The 15,592-nt window shown below is 41.3% G+C and overlaps 1 protein-coding gene across 1 annotated transcript in view; it reads right to left on the bottom strand.

Annotated features, from left to right (window-relative positions):
• SLC18A2 (solute carrier family 18 member A2) overlaps window positions 1-13,054 on the bottom strand; it is a 29,622-nt gene extending 16,568 nt beyond the window's left edge. Inside the window, exons 1-4 of the mRNA XM_068398783.1 lie at window positions 12,934-13,054; window positions 10,818-11,169; window positions 3,287-3,345; window positions 1,274-1,357 (exon numbers count right to left, since the gene is read on the bottom strand). Coding sequence (XP_068254884.1) covers window positions 1,274-1,357; window positions 3,287-3,345; window positions 10,818-11,169; window positions 12,934-13,054 — 616 coding nt within the window. The remainder of the gene's footprint in view (window positions 1-1,273; window positions 1,358-3,286; window positions 3,346-10,817; window positions 11,170-12,933) is intronic.
• Window positions 13,055-15,592: the final 2,538 nt, after the last annotated feature.

Raw genomic sequence — 15,592 nt, 5'->3', positions numbered from 1 at the left:
GCTGATCCTGCCTTCAGGAAGGAGGTGGACTAGAAGTTCTCTCGGCCTTTTCTGCTCTATTTTGTAGGTTGTCTGTGAAAAAAAGTGATGTACTCGTCTAAGAGCCGTATCTCAAGGTGTGCACTTACACAGAAGCTGAGTTAGAGCTGAACAATAATTTTGATTCTGGCACGTCTTCCCTTTGGAAAGCTGGATTTGTAATTTTAACAGGTACAAGGAGACAAGATGGATTTTCTTGCTCTACCCCTCCTGCTTGTCTTTGCCCTTCCCATCCCTGGGCCCTCATCCCAGCCCCTGCCTGCTCCTTTAGCCACATCCCTACACTTCCCACTACTCATCCAGGCTAAAATATCTCTGCTTAACTAGTGCTTGTTGAGCAGCTTCAAACCCATCTTGAGCACAAGATGCTCCTCGCTCCCCGTTTGAATGCTCAGTCTGGGGCATTGCATCTCCCCAGATGCCCCAAGCAGCGCTGCCCAGACATGGGCTGGAGCAAAATCCCTGCAAAAGGAACCTAGGAGGAATCCCAGCTGTCAAATTCTTGTTCAGTTTCTATGAAGTGTATGCGAACCCTGCTTATAGAGCAGTCCAACTTGGAAGAGGGAATTTTCCCAAGGGAGACAAAAGACACATTCTTGACAAAAAGCTCTCTTCACCTCCCCTCCCAAGCCAAATTTATATTCCTGCTGTTGTCACAGGAAATTTTTCCAAGGAAAGATTGTGAAATGTTCTAACATTAACAAATCATATTTTCGCCAGTCTTGGTCTCAGAAATGGTTGAATAATTTGGGCTGAAAACCCATACTCCATTTCACCGACTCATTTAAAACTTATAACCTTGTATTGGAAATCTGATACAGGTAACCTGAGTCCAAACTGGCAAACAGCATGGTAAGTCCTTGAAAACAATATTTTATAACAGGAATTTCAGTAAGAGACAGAGCTGCTATAATAAGTACCAACAGAAGTTCCTGATGACCTTTAAAATGGCTAAAAATGAATTTAAAATGTTGAAAACGCACATATAGAAATCCCAGGGAGAGCACAGTTCATTTAGTGCTCTACCTTCCTGCAACCCAAATACCAAGGAAGTCTGAAAAGACATTTGCTTTTGAGCTACTTTATATGAAAGGTACAGAAAAAAACCATGAAATTTATTTAATTGAATATTTTTGTATTAATTATTGAAACTGAAGACAAAATACAATTCAGAAAATGACTAAAAATGACAGAATCAGTGATCTGCATTTTGCTCTATCATCTCTTCTCTTACCTGCCACTGAAGAACAAGAAGAACCCACTCCTTGAAGGGACCTAGCAATAAACAGTAACGTGTAGCTTCCAGAGAAGGCAAACACTACAGAAAAAAAAACAGAGGTAGTTTTTTAAAATTAGGTTAACTCTAACTAGGTTAAAAAGTTAGATTTCTTAAAACTATCACAAAAACTTCATTCAATTCAGTCAAGTGTTTACAGTGAGTTGTGACACTTTCAATACTAACTGCATTATTTCCTCTTATTGCATTTAGATGTGTCAGTGTTGAATTGCTCTCAGGTGTCTCAGCCTCCTGAATGCAAGCACACAAGCAGTTTTAACTAATTACTTAGGATTTGATTACATCCTGCTCTGATTCAGCTGCACACAGAAGGAGTAATAAGACCTTTCTTTCCAGCCTTGCCTCCCCTCACTGCTTCATTTAAGGCTGCCCAGTCTGAAGCTCCAGGCGTTGAGGGAAAGCAGGATTTAACCACACATCTGCACGCACCGATGTTTCCCCCAGTAAGTAAATGAGTGGAGAGAGGTTTTACCCCGGTGTTGTCAGCTCTGCCATAGATGCTGTGCAGCACAGCTGGCTGAAGGTGCATGGAGGCCAGCTCCACCCATTCAAGGGCTGTAGCAAGTTTCTGATCTTCCCAAGAACAGAGCACCAAAGAAATTGCACCTGAGGAGGTGCCTCTCTATATCTCCCCAAGAGACTTTACCCTGGGGTCTACTCTGCTTTTTGGGACAGAGCCCTTGGATGCTGCACTCATCAGTCCAGCTCAATTCCCCATCCACAACACTCAAAGCAGGAGTGTTCCAGAAACCCAAGCACATCTCTGCTTGTAGAGCCTGTGTCATGGTTAGTGTCACTAAATCTACGGGGAGTTTTTAAACCTTTTTTTTAGCTTCTATCTGTTGGCCACCTAAGGAATTTTGCCAGACAGGTTATAGCTGGGGAAGCTGTTACGTGCCAACTAAACACAAGATCCACGTGCACTTCTCCCACCTGCCCTGTGGCATTGTGCCTCTTGGGCTTTTCACTAGGTCTTACAAAAATCCCTACCCACATGGACAGAGAAAAATCAAGAAAAATAAAGGAAGCAGGATGTCAGCAGATCAACAGTACTCCCCTCTGCCATGAATTAGGCTCACTACTCTTATCTCCACCCCAACCAAAATTTGTCTAACATGTTCCTAAAATGTGGAGTTGTCAGTGACTCTAAGACCAGGTAATCTTCTCCAGCACTTCAGTCCCCTTGGTAATACAGTTTTAAGCTTGTTATTCCTTCTCTTATGTACAGTGGACATGGAAAACTGTTTGTTTCCTTCCTTTTTATCATAGACTGATACATTTTACATCTGCCTTCTGAAGCAAACTGTTCTTTCACCGTTCCTCACAGGCTTCTAACGACTGTTGATGTTCTCCTCTGTACTCTTTCCATCTGGGCCACAACTTTTAAGTGCCGTGCCAAAACCAAACATAAAACAGCAGCTGAAGCCTTATCAATGCCATTAGAGCAGACAAATTATCTCAGCTGACTTGCAGGCTGTGCTCCTGTTTGCACACCCCATAGTGATGTTTAGCAACGCTATGATACTGTTGACTCATATTCTAATCATGAGCCATTGCAGCCTCACGATCTTTCTGATAAGCCCCTACGACAGCTAGTTGTTATGACCCTGCAAGATAGCCCTCTCATGGCTGATAGCCCTCCCATGGCTAACTATCTGTTTAAAGCTATCTGAGCACCACTTCAGATTACAAGAACCTGAGAGAAATATTCAGCTAAGGAAGAGACCTGCCGAGGTGGGGTGGAAGGTGATTAATTCCTTAGAGCACGTTCATAAAAGCATATTTGTCAAATCTTATCAGCACCACTATCCACATGGAGCAGCCACTCTTTAATTTTCCTTGGAAGTCAGTTCCTCTACATCAACAAGAAGAATTCCTAGTGGTAATTATTACAGATCATTTATTTAAAAGTTGCATCTGGGCCAGACCAAATAAAATGTGGACACTTACTGATTGTTGACAAAAACATGATGCAGAAGCCAGCAAACAGTGGAATCTGGTAGCCTATTCTGGAAAACAAAATGAACATTCACATTTCTGGGATTGTCTCACTGACATTTTGAGTTAGACTTGATGACATCAGTGCACACACAGCAAAAACCCAACCTGTAGTTCCTTGGTAGGCTTTGAACTATTTATTGTGAACCACATGATCCAATTTGTCCATCTTACAAATGCCTGTTCATCTGGCACAGCAGACTTTGTATCTGAAATCCCTGGAAGAAATCCTTCTTTCACTAGAATCTGATTGCCCTGTTCTTGTTCCACCATAATTGCTCCCAATAAAGCCCCTCTGGGCCTCCATGGGGCTGCCAAGAATATGCGAAGGGAAGATTCGTCTGAGCATGCCGAGCTTTGAAATATCCCAGTAGTGTTTCAATGCTCATCTGTTTCCATCCTCATGAGACAATGACTATAATGAGACACAGTCAAACCAATGGCTTTTTTACTGGAAAAATGTGTCGTCAGTTTTGTTGGGAGTTCTGCCTCAGCCAGGAGCATTGGAAGAGTCCCAAAGAGCCTGAGAATAATATTTTTGCTTTCCATGGGTTTAGGAATAAAAATGGAGCTTATCAAAGCTTTCTTCATCAGCTCGCTTCTTCATCGGGACTCTAAACAGCCTGTAGAAATGCCTGGTTGCTATAAGTATTCACAAGCTTCTGGGAAATAAAGAATTTTCTGTTTGGAAAGCAAATACACTTTTTGAGCAGCTAAAACTGAAATTTCAACAAAAAATTCACAATATACTATTTTTCATGCCATTAAAAACCTACTCTAGAATCAAAACCACTACCCGGGTAGGTGTGAAGACAGTCTGTATACTCTATTCAGCACACTTCATTCACGGCTTCTTTTTTTGTAGGATTGTGCATCTCAAATGTATTTGCAAAGACATTATTTAATGGCCAAAGTCTTCAACAATGGATGATGCTATTCAAAGGAGTATTGATTGACTTCAGCTTCCAATGATTTACAGTATTGGGCATTTATATTGGCAGTATTGGCTGAAGTAGGTCAATCAAATAACGGAAGAGTCTATAATGGCCCTTTTCATTTTTAATAATAGCAGATGCAACATACGCAAACCAAAATAATTATTCTGAGCTTTGTTTTTTTTGTTAATATAATTTTTATACAATTAAGGACCTTGGTTAATGGAAAATTCTCTGAAGTGCAGGGCTCAATGTTCATTATATGTCTCATTGTAACATTTGTTTGCGTTTTGTGAATGAAAGAAATCTAGCATGCACATTTCTACACACCACAGAACTCTCTAATGAAGAACAATTTTGCCTTAAACATCATCACTACATTAAAATATGAGAAAAACATAGCATGCAGAGTCTTCTAGTCAAAATTTTTAAGTGGATGTTACAAATATCCAGCAGAGACTAGTTACTCATGTAGTACTTGACTGGTATCTCCAAAGCAAATTAAACCCCTGGCACTATCACAGACTTCTGTAGCCTTATGATAATCATTTTAATCTCTCAGCACCTTGATGGTCTGTAAGAGAATAATACTACCTCTTTTTGTCTGCTTTTTTTAAAGTGGATGATTTTTCTAAGCCTGTCTATTCTCTTGCTGTGTGTATAGTAGGTATTATACAACAGGATGCTAATCTCCACTGATGTTTCTATGTAAATGAGGAAATAAAAAAATATCCCCTCCTGTTACCAACTTCTTGCCTTCCTCAGAGCTGAAGTGGGCACTTCCCTTCCCAGTGAGCTCAGATAGAACAGGCCACCGAAAGTTTGACCATAATTGCTTTGATTTTTCATTTTTCATTTAAAGAAAGCATTGATAAAAGTACAGGTTAAAAAATCCCCTTCAGTTATGACTGCTGCAGTTGGTGAGTGATATCATCTTTCAAGCAAAAGTTCAATGTCCTTATGCCTTCTTCCATTGCAAAGTAGAGTTGTGTCTGTCAAGGCCATCCCAGAGGCATCCCACATTCACATTCCCATCACTAGATCAGAGATGTGAGCTGTGAGATCTTCCATAAACAATAATGAGTTAAACAAAGAGAAGGGCTATCATACTAGTTCTGTAGCCTTAACTGAAGGATCAACCTCTATCAAGTTAAAACAGATTTCACTTCTAATCGGGTTCCTACATTTGGAAAGTTTCTGGTGGTTGAAAGCTGTAAGAAAACAAGTATTTTGGAAATAACTTTTAATGCTCAATGGAATACTGTTCAAACATTGTTCTTAACTTTTGCAGCCGCAGATGTTATTCCTCCTTTATCTTAGACAGAGTCACAGCAAGGTATGGAGTGGTACATAGCAGAGGGTGATGAGGGCAGAACTGGAGAAGAACTCAGTTCTACTCTTGCTAGCCAGCAGACCATGATGCTTTATTGCACATACCGAGGTCTAACACATACCTTTTCCTCCACACAGAAATTAATCATTTCAGAACCAGACTCTGTGTGGGCACAGCTGGTCCTTTCAGCCAAAGTCTGCATTGCCAGTGATCCGTCATACAAGATGATGCAAAGGTATACAGGTCAGCACAGGACATGCATTTGTGCTGAATCAAACAAGTCATTATAATCCTCTGAAAAGCTTAAAATTGCCTGGAGCTTCACCCACAATTTGGAGATGTAACGATTCTGGTGTGCTAATCTTGCATGAGACTGCTGAACCTCTAGAAGTTGTGGTTGCTCTTACTCAGGGGACAGTCTTACCCACATTCAGCTGACGTTTAGTTAGATATGCAGATTGTCTTTTCCTGCATAATCTTAGCAAACCCTGCCTCCTCCTGAAATAACAGTACTAATTAGTTGGTAGTTGTGCTGCCACAAATGTCTAATCTGCAGCTGCATTCCCTGATCTGTCCAACAGATATTAGAGGGCATAGACTGGGAGTTTTTGCTGAACAGTTACACTATATAACATAAATAATCACAAAAAGGAGAGGCGCTACCTGTAGCAGCCAACCATTCAGTGATTCTGTCCCTTGGTCCTGGGCCATTCATGTTCTTCCCATGTGAAACCTGTGAATATGCAGTTTCTACTTCTTGGCCATGACTTGACATAGTCCATCACAGTTATCGCTACATTTTGTTCCTCTGCATGTGTGCAACAGAAAAGAATATTACAGCCTGTCTTGTCTCTTCTTCTTTCTTGTTGCCACACTCAAGCATCTCATTTTTTTGGGCACTCCTTTCAAAAAACTCCAAAAGAATCTGAAGCAGAGTCCAGCATGTTTCACCAAGGCTACCTGCAGCTAAAAATTCTTCCTACAAGTATTTCTGACCTCTGAAAACGCCAAAGTCATTAGTCAAAGGAGGGAGAGGAAAGGCTACCTCTAATGGAGAACACCTAAGTTACTCTGTTTCAGTGCCGTGTTGACCCCAGATCACAGGACTGTTTGAAAGTGGATTATACCCATTAATAAGGTTACCCTACAATAAGACAACTGATCGATGGGCCCTGTGCAGCAGTAAAATAAAGGTTACACTGACCAGGTTAGCAGCTGTGGATCATTAGAGCCTAATTATCATCCATTACAGTGCTGCAAATCCAGTGATTTCAACCTTGTTGTTCTACAGCTACCCCAGGACCACTGTGAGCACTCCTTGCTAAGTCTGCCCTTGTTGGCAGTCTGGCTATCCATCTTCTTCACTGCCAGTGAAGACTGGGGAGGACATATGGCAAGAAGAATTATTTTCCTGAAGGTGATGAACCAATATCTCCATGATCCATGCTGTGGCACAGGGTAGGCAGAGCGGCTTTATGCAACATGCAGAACTAGTCATTTCAATCACCTGCCAAAACCTGGAAGGAAAGCTTACATAGGAACTGACCTGTAACTAAGTAGTTACAAATGCTATTTATTTCTCTGTCTCATTCTTTGCATGTATGTTGGTCATGAACATATCATGGTCCTAGCCACTCTCTTTCTCATTCAAAGAAGCTCAAAGCTGTATTCAAGTTGGTGTAAAAATGGTGATGAAAATATCTGTTCATTTTTAAATGATTTTTGAGGCCAATATGGATAAGCACAAGGTTAAAACTACATATTATTTCAGACTGATAAATAAAGGGAGAGACATGGCAGGGGAGACATTCATTGGCTCTATTGGATTGTGAGGCTAGCACAGGTGCGCTCATAGCCCTATTCATAGAGCTTGGTAAGAGTCTGAAAAAAATAATGGAGCAAATCAGTTATAGAGGACACAGCAGCCTTTTGCCCTCTCTCTTCACTGGAAAGGATTAGGCAGAGCCTTCAATCTCCCCTTGCCAGTGCATCCTACTCACAAAATGCCCTGTCTCAAGTGCTGGGCTATTCATATAGTTTCTTACCAATTTCACTACAAGGAAAAACACAATGTGCACCTGAGCCACAAAATCTGATCAGCTCTGCCCTGAAATCATGCCATGATGGGAAGTGTGTTGTTGGCATCCTATGGCAAAACCATCACCCAGCCTTTTCTTTGCTAGGACTTTGTTAGACCAAGGGTAAATTATGTTGTTTCATGAGTTGCAAACCAGTTCACTAAGCCAGGTGTGTGTTTTGTCTGGTAATCCATTGAAAGAAGTGGCCTTTAAATAAGAAATATTTTTAGCAGAACTTACTTGTTGAATGAAACTGATTTTGAAATTTATGTTTAAAAATCCACACCTCCAGGAGTTATAGAAAAAGGCAAAAACATCCTAAAAATCTTCCAGAAAACTAAGAATAAAGTAATTATTAGCATGGACTCATATGAATAGAACATCCTGTTGCATCCTGTACAAACTCAAGCGCTCAAAGCCAGTGCCTACTGAAAGCCAGCAACTGCATACTCGATTAAAAATCTGAACCACTCTTGAACAACTATATTTGATTGAAAAATAAAAACCATGAACAGAGTGTGCTACCTGTTTGAAAAAGAAAATTATTGCCATCTTAACAAACTGTGCACACCAATCTTGAACTAAGCAGCCCATTCTCTTTCAGCTGTGATATTTTGCTGAAATTTTCCAAAAGTAATAAGAGCAATAACAATTATCACTAAACAACTTATCAGTGGTAAGGAAGAGTCTTTATAATGATAACTCAGATAATTTCTGTTTCATTTATAATAATCACAATTTTCACACTGCTTTTTAACTGATCATATATACATTGTTATTAGGAAACATCAACTGTAGGGGTTTTTTTGCCAATGACTTCTACATTTAGTTGATAAATGTGTTAACTGATAGTTCCCACTAAACATTTCTCAGAAGAAAGGCAGATCCTGGTTCCAAGAAACAAATAAAGCACGTAAGAAAACCAGTAATCCTTCAATCTAATTAAGGGCCACTTTGCCACTGACGGCACTCATTGCTGCTGTATGAGAGAAGAGTCTGTCACACAGGATGCTGGGGTGATGCACTCCTTGATTTTTGTTTTCCCACTTGTTGGGCGTCTGAGCTTGTGAACCTGCCCCTGTGATTGCAGTCATGCACTCAGCCCTGTGCAAAAACCTGTATGACGTTTCCAGGAGGAAATCTCAGCTCACAGCACTAATGTTCACACCGGTGTGTTGCCAACCCTGCTCCTAACAGCAGCGAAGGGAGATGCTACAAGAACTCCTGCCGCCCCACCGCCAAACCTAAGGATGTATCACACACGTCCCACAGCCAGCTCCAGGGGAGAAGTGTAACCCCGTGACTTGGCACAGGCAGCACCAGGCTCCTGTCCTGAGATGTGCAGGCACATGGAGAGGCATCGGCAGGGACACGTACCCTCTTGCTTAGGCAGATATCTGCCAAAGAAAGAGCGGAGATCATATCTACAGTATGACGTACCCCCGCTATTGAAAAAACCATCGACAATGTGGAGTGTATTGTTGCCTTTCTCCTGGTTTGGCAGGTTGTGGAAACGATGATACTAACAGCAGAATGCAGAGAAAAGTAAATATCAGTAGGGCGGTAATTTAGACATTTAGGAAAATCTAGAAGAATATCTAAAGAACTATTATGAAAATATTATTTGACATTATGTTACTTTGCCTGTGGATGAGCTATCATATCCTCACAAAACAATACAGAAAATCCAGGTAACAAAAATCTGCTTTCCTCCTCAACTTGCAGCAATATTTGCGGAAAAGTCATTTTGCAATGGTGTACTTACATCTGCGTAGGTGGTATGCAGCAGGAGATAAGGTGAAATGAGAGAGAAATGAAACTGTCCATCTCATTTAAAGCTTTTGTGTTTAGATCAGTTCCACAGATTGAATACAGGTTTTGAATCCATAACACTGTGAGTCAAACCACTGCTTAGCCCTCAGTTGGATACTCTTCTATCAGATTGAAATTAAACACTTAGACAATATATTATAAGCTGTAAAACCTAAGAAAGGTAGTTTTGGCTTCAAAATCTGAAATATCTAGCAGGGAAGTATGATGGTTGTTCTGGGTATCATCACATATGATAGGCATTGACTGCTCAAACAAAAGTGTTTTACAAGAACAAATTTATGCTGCATATTATTTTCTGAAAGGAAAAATTCTCCTTTATAGAAACAGCTTAAATAAGAAATGAAAATTAGGCACTTGACTAAATACAATTTGGAGTTTATTTCCTGCAGAGATTGCTCTCGTGTTCTGTTTAGGAGGACTGCAGCTGCTTCTGTGGGGAACAGTTACACAAAACGCTAACAATAAAATCAAATTAATTATTAACATCAAAAATTTAAATTATATTATAAATACTTTTTAATCTCCATGTAAACATCATTAGTGTTTGGATTTGGAGGGGGGGTTGTAAGTCAATGATATCGGTGCTTATACCCTTGATCCTGTCTCAAATAGATTTTCTATGAAGTACCATTTAAACATATTTTGTGCAAGAATTTAGAGGGAACAATTTGAAGGCTGGGCTAGATCATGTACTGATGGAAATCTGTGATCCACTGAACTCAGTGATGAGCATGGCATCAGCAAAATTTGACACTTTTTTATTTTTCACTGAAGTCCACATGAATTTCTGACTGATTCTTACCTCAGACGACTCCAAATCATCGAATACCAAATCGCACCAAGATCTGTGCATCTCTGTGGAGAGCAAGGGAGGGATCTGAACCCTGCCTACAGCTTCAATAGCACATTTGCCTAATGTAGGTGTAACAAATATATCATCAGTTCACAGAGCTTTGTAAATACTATGTTGTAGTGTCTTTTGGCCCCATATAACTGCATTGAAGATGATTCAACATCATTTCAGCAAAAGTTTCTATAAAAACCTGAGGTCTCAGGAGCTGGAGGAAAAGCGTACTATGCTGAACCTATCAGGTGGTTCACGTGCAGCTTACCAATTCATTTTGGAAAGGATGTAGGTCTTTAGAAGTGTTCGCCAAAAGTATTTCACTAAAATATTCCTCCAGATAAAGTGAGAAGGCCAGTAAGCCAGGGCCACAATAGAATTAAAAATACTTTGTTTGAAATACTAGTCTGGACTAAAACATCACTATAAAATCCTAAGTAACGTAGCAGAAATAACATACCTGTTTGTCAGCGGCCCTATGAAGGGGTTAGTGATTAGCTGCACCGTTGCTTTTGAAGCAAACAAAAGACCGACTTGAACATTTTCATTCAGCAGGTCCTTATCTTCCTTAGGGCAGTCAGAGGGGGAAGGAGTCACATTCGCTACCATTTGTTCTGTCTGAGTCTGATGCAACTCCCTGAGTCCTGTCTTATCAGATTCATTTCCAGTAATCATCGTTGAGTTGTCGTAGTAGGAGAAGATGCTCTGAAAATTGCCCGTCATTGTGGAGACTACATCAGGCTTAGCAGTCTGGATTTCTGTGGCATTTTTCTCATGTTTGATGCTGTAAAGGTAACTGGGAATTATTGGCACTGGAAAAACAAATAGAATATATTGGCATCTTACTATCAGGTTATTTGTAAATGGAATCACCAAATTTTCTTGTGTGCTTTGCCGTTGTTTAGGAAATAAAAGGCTTTCCTACAGAGCACATTAGTAAGGATTTTGAATGGCGGAAACGTAGAATTGAAACAGAAGTTTTCTCATGGGAAAAAACACACCCATAACTCAGAAATGCAGTTTAAAACAAAAAGTTTTTTTACAATAGTATTTAATTTTTGCCATTTTTCATAAATGTAAGGTTTTCTATACACACATCATTTGGAAAGCAAAATATAAGAAGTATCAAAACCCATGTCTAAAGAGTCTCGTTGTTGCACATGACTGTACAAATACATTTATTAGATTGTGAAGACATGAAAGATGAGAAAATCATTGAAACCATTATTAAACCAAAACATAAAAAAGAAATAAAACACATTTCTAAAATAAACCACAAAAATATTGATAAGTAACAGCCATAAGAAGGAAAAAAACATAACACTCCTATATTAAGTAATTGGAATTAATGTGTTAATATTTGCATATCTCACTATTTTTTAAAAAATTTACTTTGAAAAGATCATCCAGAAGGGACCTTCTTTATATGCTTTAGGATCTTAGCTGCAATTTAATTGCATTGATATGTATCTCAGAAATTAACATTTCAGAATTTGTAAAAACAGATGTCAGGTTCGTTCAACTTAACACCAGTGACAGAATCACCCCTCCTTGTCTTGCATCTCTTCCTGAAAATGCCCACTCTTTCAATAAGTCTGCAAACTATAATAATTTCTAGGGCTTCTAGCTTACATATTAGTGAATAAGTAATTAAATGTTAATAACTTTATAAGAAAGTATATTCATGCAAAAAAAAAATCCCAAATCGACTTACTAAAAATATATATGTTTTTAGGTAAGGTCTACATTGTGGCATCAGCTTTTAAGCTGAGGTCCCCCAAGAATTTCAGGAGTGTGATTCAGAAGCTGACACTGCAGCATCGTCCAAGCCCTGGCTCTGCACAGCTCGATTCACTTCTGAGAGAAGCATGTGCATTCATGTGTGTGTGTGTGTGTGTGCGTCCACGAACCACTAGTTTCTCTGAACCCTTTTCTTTCAATTCATATAATCATTTGAATATGAGGACTAAAACTACCAGTGAAAAATGTTCAAGTGCTTTATTTGAGTAGATTCCTAAATCTTGACACTGTGCCACTGAAGCCCATCAAAATTGCATATTCGACGTTGATCAAAACTTGGATTATTTTATTAAACCAACTCATAGAAGTACTTTTCTTAAAACCCAGTTAAATAGTTTTCTTATTAATCTATCATTTTAAGACCTATGTGGGGGAAAGAGGAACTATCACAAGGAAACAGGCATCTCCAATGTTATCTAGCCTGTTGTTTCAGTTGCATGACCACAGGAGAAAAAAAGATGATGAGCTAAAAATACTGTTATCTATCGTTCTGTGAAGTATTAGTGGTGTTTAGTAGAAAAAAAGGAACTATGAAGACCTTTTTACACCATTTCTTATCCATAGCAATAAAGCGAGACTTTGGTGTGTATGGCAGTGTGTTTGCAATACCTAGAATATAATTTGTGGTTTAAAAAAAAAAAAAAATCAGTGCTTGAAAATGTTTGGTTTGAGAGCATTAATCGTGCATTCAGGGAGTACATCTGTCACTGGAGATTATTTCTGGCATAAATCGGGGAGGGGGGGAAAAAAAACCCACCAAAACCCATTCTACCTACCAACTACCGTCAGCAGCATGTTGTCCAGGAGCAAGGCGATGAACACGATCAGCAGGATGAGTTTCCTGGACTGCCGGCTCTCCCGCAGCCAGCGCAGGAGGCTGAACTCCCCCCAAGCCATGGTCCCCGTCCCTGCGCCGCTGGCTCTCGCTGCAGACACAAAGGCCGTTGAGAGGCTGCCGGGGCAAGGCGGGGAGCCCGGGGCGGCAGCTCCGCGGCGTGCCCGGGCGCAGGAGCCCCGCAGCCCCGGAGCCCCGCAGCCCGCAGCCCCGGAGCCCCGCAGCCCGCAGCCCCGAAGCCCCGCAGCCCTGGAGCCCCGGAGCCCCGCACCCCGCGGCCCCGCGGCCCCGGAGCCCCGCAGCCCGCAGCCCCGGAGCCCCGCAGCCCGCAGCCCCGGAGCCCCGCAGCCCCGCTCCGCGCCCCCCGCCGCCCCTCAGCCCGCACCCAGCCCGGCTCCCAGCTCCCGCCACCGGTCCCCGTCCAGCCACACGCTGCGAGCGGCAAGGCAGGAGCGGGGAGGAAGAGGAGGAGGAGGAGGAAGAGGAGGAGGAGGCGGCACCTCTGGTCCTAGTGTGAGCCCAGGGAGCGCTGGAAGCGGCGCAGGGAGGGGACTCCCCTCCTCTCCCCTCCCCGGGCAGCGGGGATGCCCCGGGGCAAGCAGCGGGTCGGGCTGCCTTGCCTGCGGCTCTGGGCCACGGCAAAACCTCTGGGTGCCCACTGAGATGTGCCGAAACTGATACGGAGGGGAAGAAAGTCACTGCTCGTACGCTGAGACACGCGAGCTGTGTGCCCCATTGGCGAGCCAAATCGGAATAGTGCCGCTGGTTTACTTAGATGATCCTTAAGGTCCCTTCCAACCAAAACCATTCTATGATTCTATGATTCGATGATTGCTGCTTTTCCTAAAATTAGGAATTGGCACCTAAATGGCATTTAAATTGCTCATTTTTCTTGTCTGCTCTGCACAGAATTCCAGGTGTTGCACCCAGACTGTGGCATTTGGTCATCATCATTATGAATTTCTTTTCTTCTCAGTCTGTGTCGTAGAAGAGATTAACTGCGCTGAACTGAGCAAGAAACACGTTTTAATAAAGCTTTGCATTTTTTTAAAACATTGTCTCTCATATCACATAATACTCTGCTTTCTTTTAGTCACCCAGTACTGAACTTTGTGAACTGTTCTTTGCTTCACTGTCTTCACTGAGCCTCACTTTTGGTAAAGCCCCACTGAACACGAGGGAAGTCTCTTAATGAGCTTAATGGTCCCAGAACCAAACGTCAGACTGAAGCTGATGACATCATCACTATGCAAATCGTTTATTCCTTTAACAACCTACCTTGCCTACCGTGTATGTTAACCAGTTTAGCGGTGTCCATTTTCAATGTGATGCGATTTCATTACTAATGCAGGTTTCTTAGTGCTCAGACTTGTGCTGGTGCTTCCGTGGCAGCAGTCATGTCGTGCTGTAAACGCCTAGTTTCAGGAATAACAAAAGACATTTACACTGTGGAATTTTGCCAATGTGAGTAACAGCAGAAGATAAATGTTTATCATCTAAATTGCTCTCTTAGGTCCTAATCCATCTCTGGATAAAGTTTAACAGCCCTTGGGAATGGGAGTAAATTTTCAATAGTGTGTTATTGGCTATACACAGATTTTTTCTAAAAATAATGAGAAGTGCAAGAGGATATGCTAATAGCATCTCTCTCTTTTGTTTGCGTGCAGGTAGCTTTGATTTTATTTGACACGTGGACCATGTATTATTTTTAGATGGGACCTATTACGCTGGTACTTGATAAATATCACCCAAGGCTATTAATAAGCTATTGATTCTTGAATGATGGCTTATAAATGGTTTGGCTTTTCCAAACTTCTTTAACCAGCAGCATCAGGAGTTGGGCACATTCATGTTTGAAGTTGAATTTCCAAAACAGAGCTTCTACTTCTGTATTCAGAGGAAATAGAAAAGTATGATCTACTGGACTGGACTGGGGAGAAATGGTTCATCTTCCAAGTATCAGATCTGGAATGCACTTAACAGCAAATTACATCGTTTAGCGGAGAACTTGTGTGGAGTGCAGTAGGAGAAGGGGAACACTGGCTCTGGTCAGCAGGAGAAGCAGCATTAATATGGGATGCATGTCAGTGAAATGTCAATAGTGACATTCTACCAGGAAAACACGGGTTTGGGTATTTTGTATTCCCAGCAGTTCACAGGAGAGCTAACTGACAGCGGTGCTGCTGTTTCTGTTACCTGTCAGAAAGCAGATGTGGAGAGAAAGAAGACGCTTTTCCAGCCATTTCTGATGAGGGACATGGTTGTAGAAGCAACTTGCTTCTTTCTTTGTATCATCTATGTGACAAGGTGAACCTCCCCTTCCCCCTGTGTCCCCTCCCAGTCTTTTCTTTGAGAATATTTCTCCTCTTCATCCGTCTATCACTGAGGTGTTGACACTCACACTGACAGCATCTGGCCACTTTGCTTTGCTGGACTTTACATCACTCCTCTTTTCCACCATCCTAGTTTCTCTTGCCTTCAGCCAATTGGTTCTTTGATAAATAATGGTAAAATATATATACAAAATCATGTCTGCACTATTAGCATGGATAAGCGTGAGAGCATTTGAATACATTTTTTTGCATGTAAAGATGCCTACT

This window comes from Nyctibius grandis, chromosome 4 (assembly GCF_013368605.1).
Source record: "Nyctibius grandis isolate bNycGra1 chromosome 4, bNycGra1.pri, whole genome shotgun sequence".
NCBI lineage: Eukaryota > Metazoa > Chordata > Aves > Nyctibiiformes > Nyctibiidae > Nyctibius > Nyctibius grandis.
This window is presented reverse-complemented; position numbering and strand designations above follow the sequence as displayed.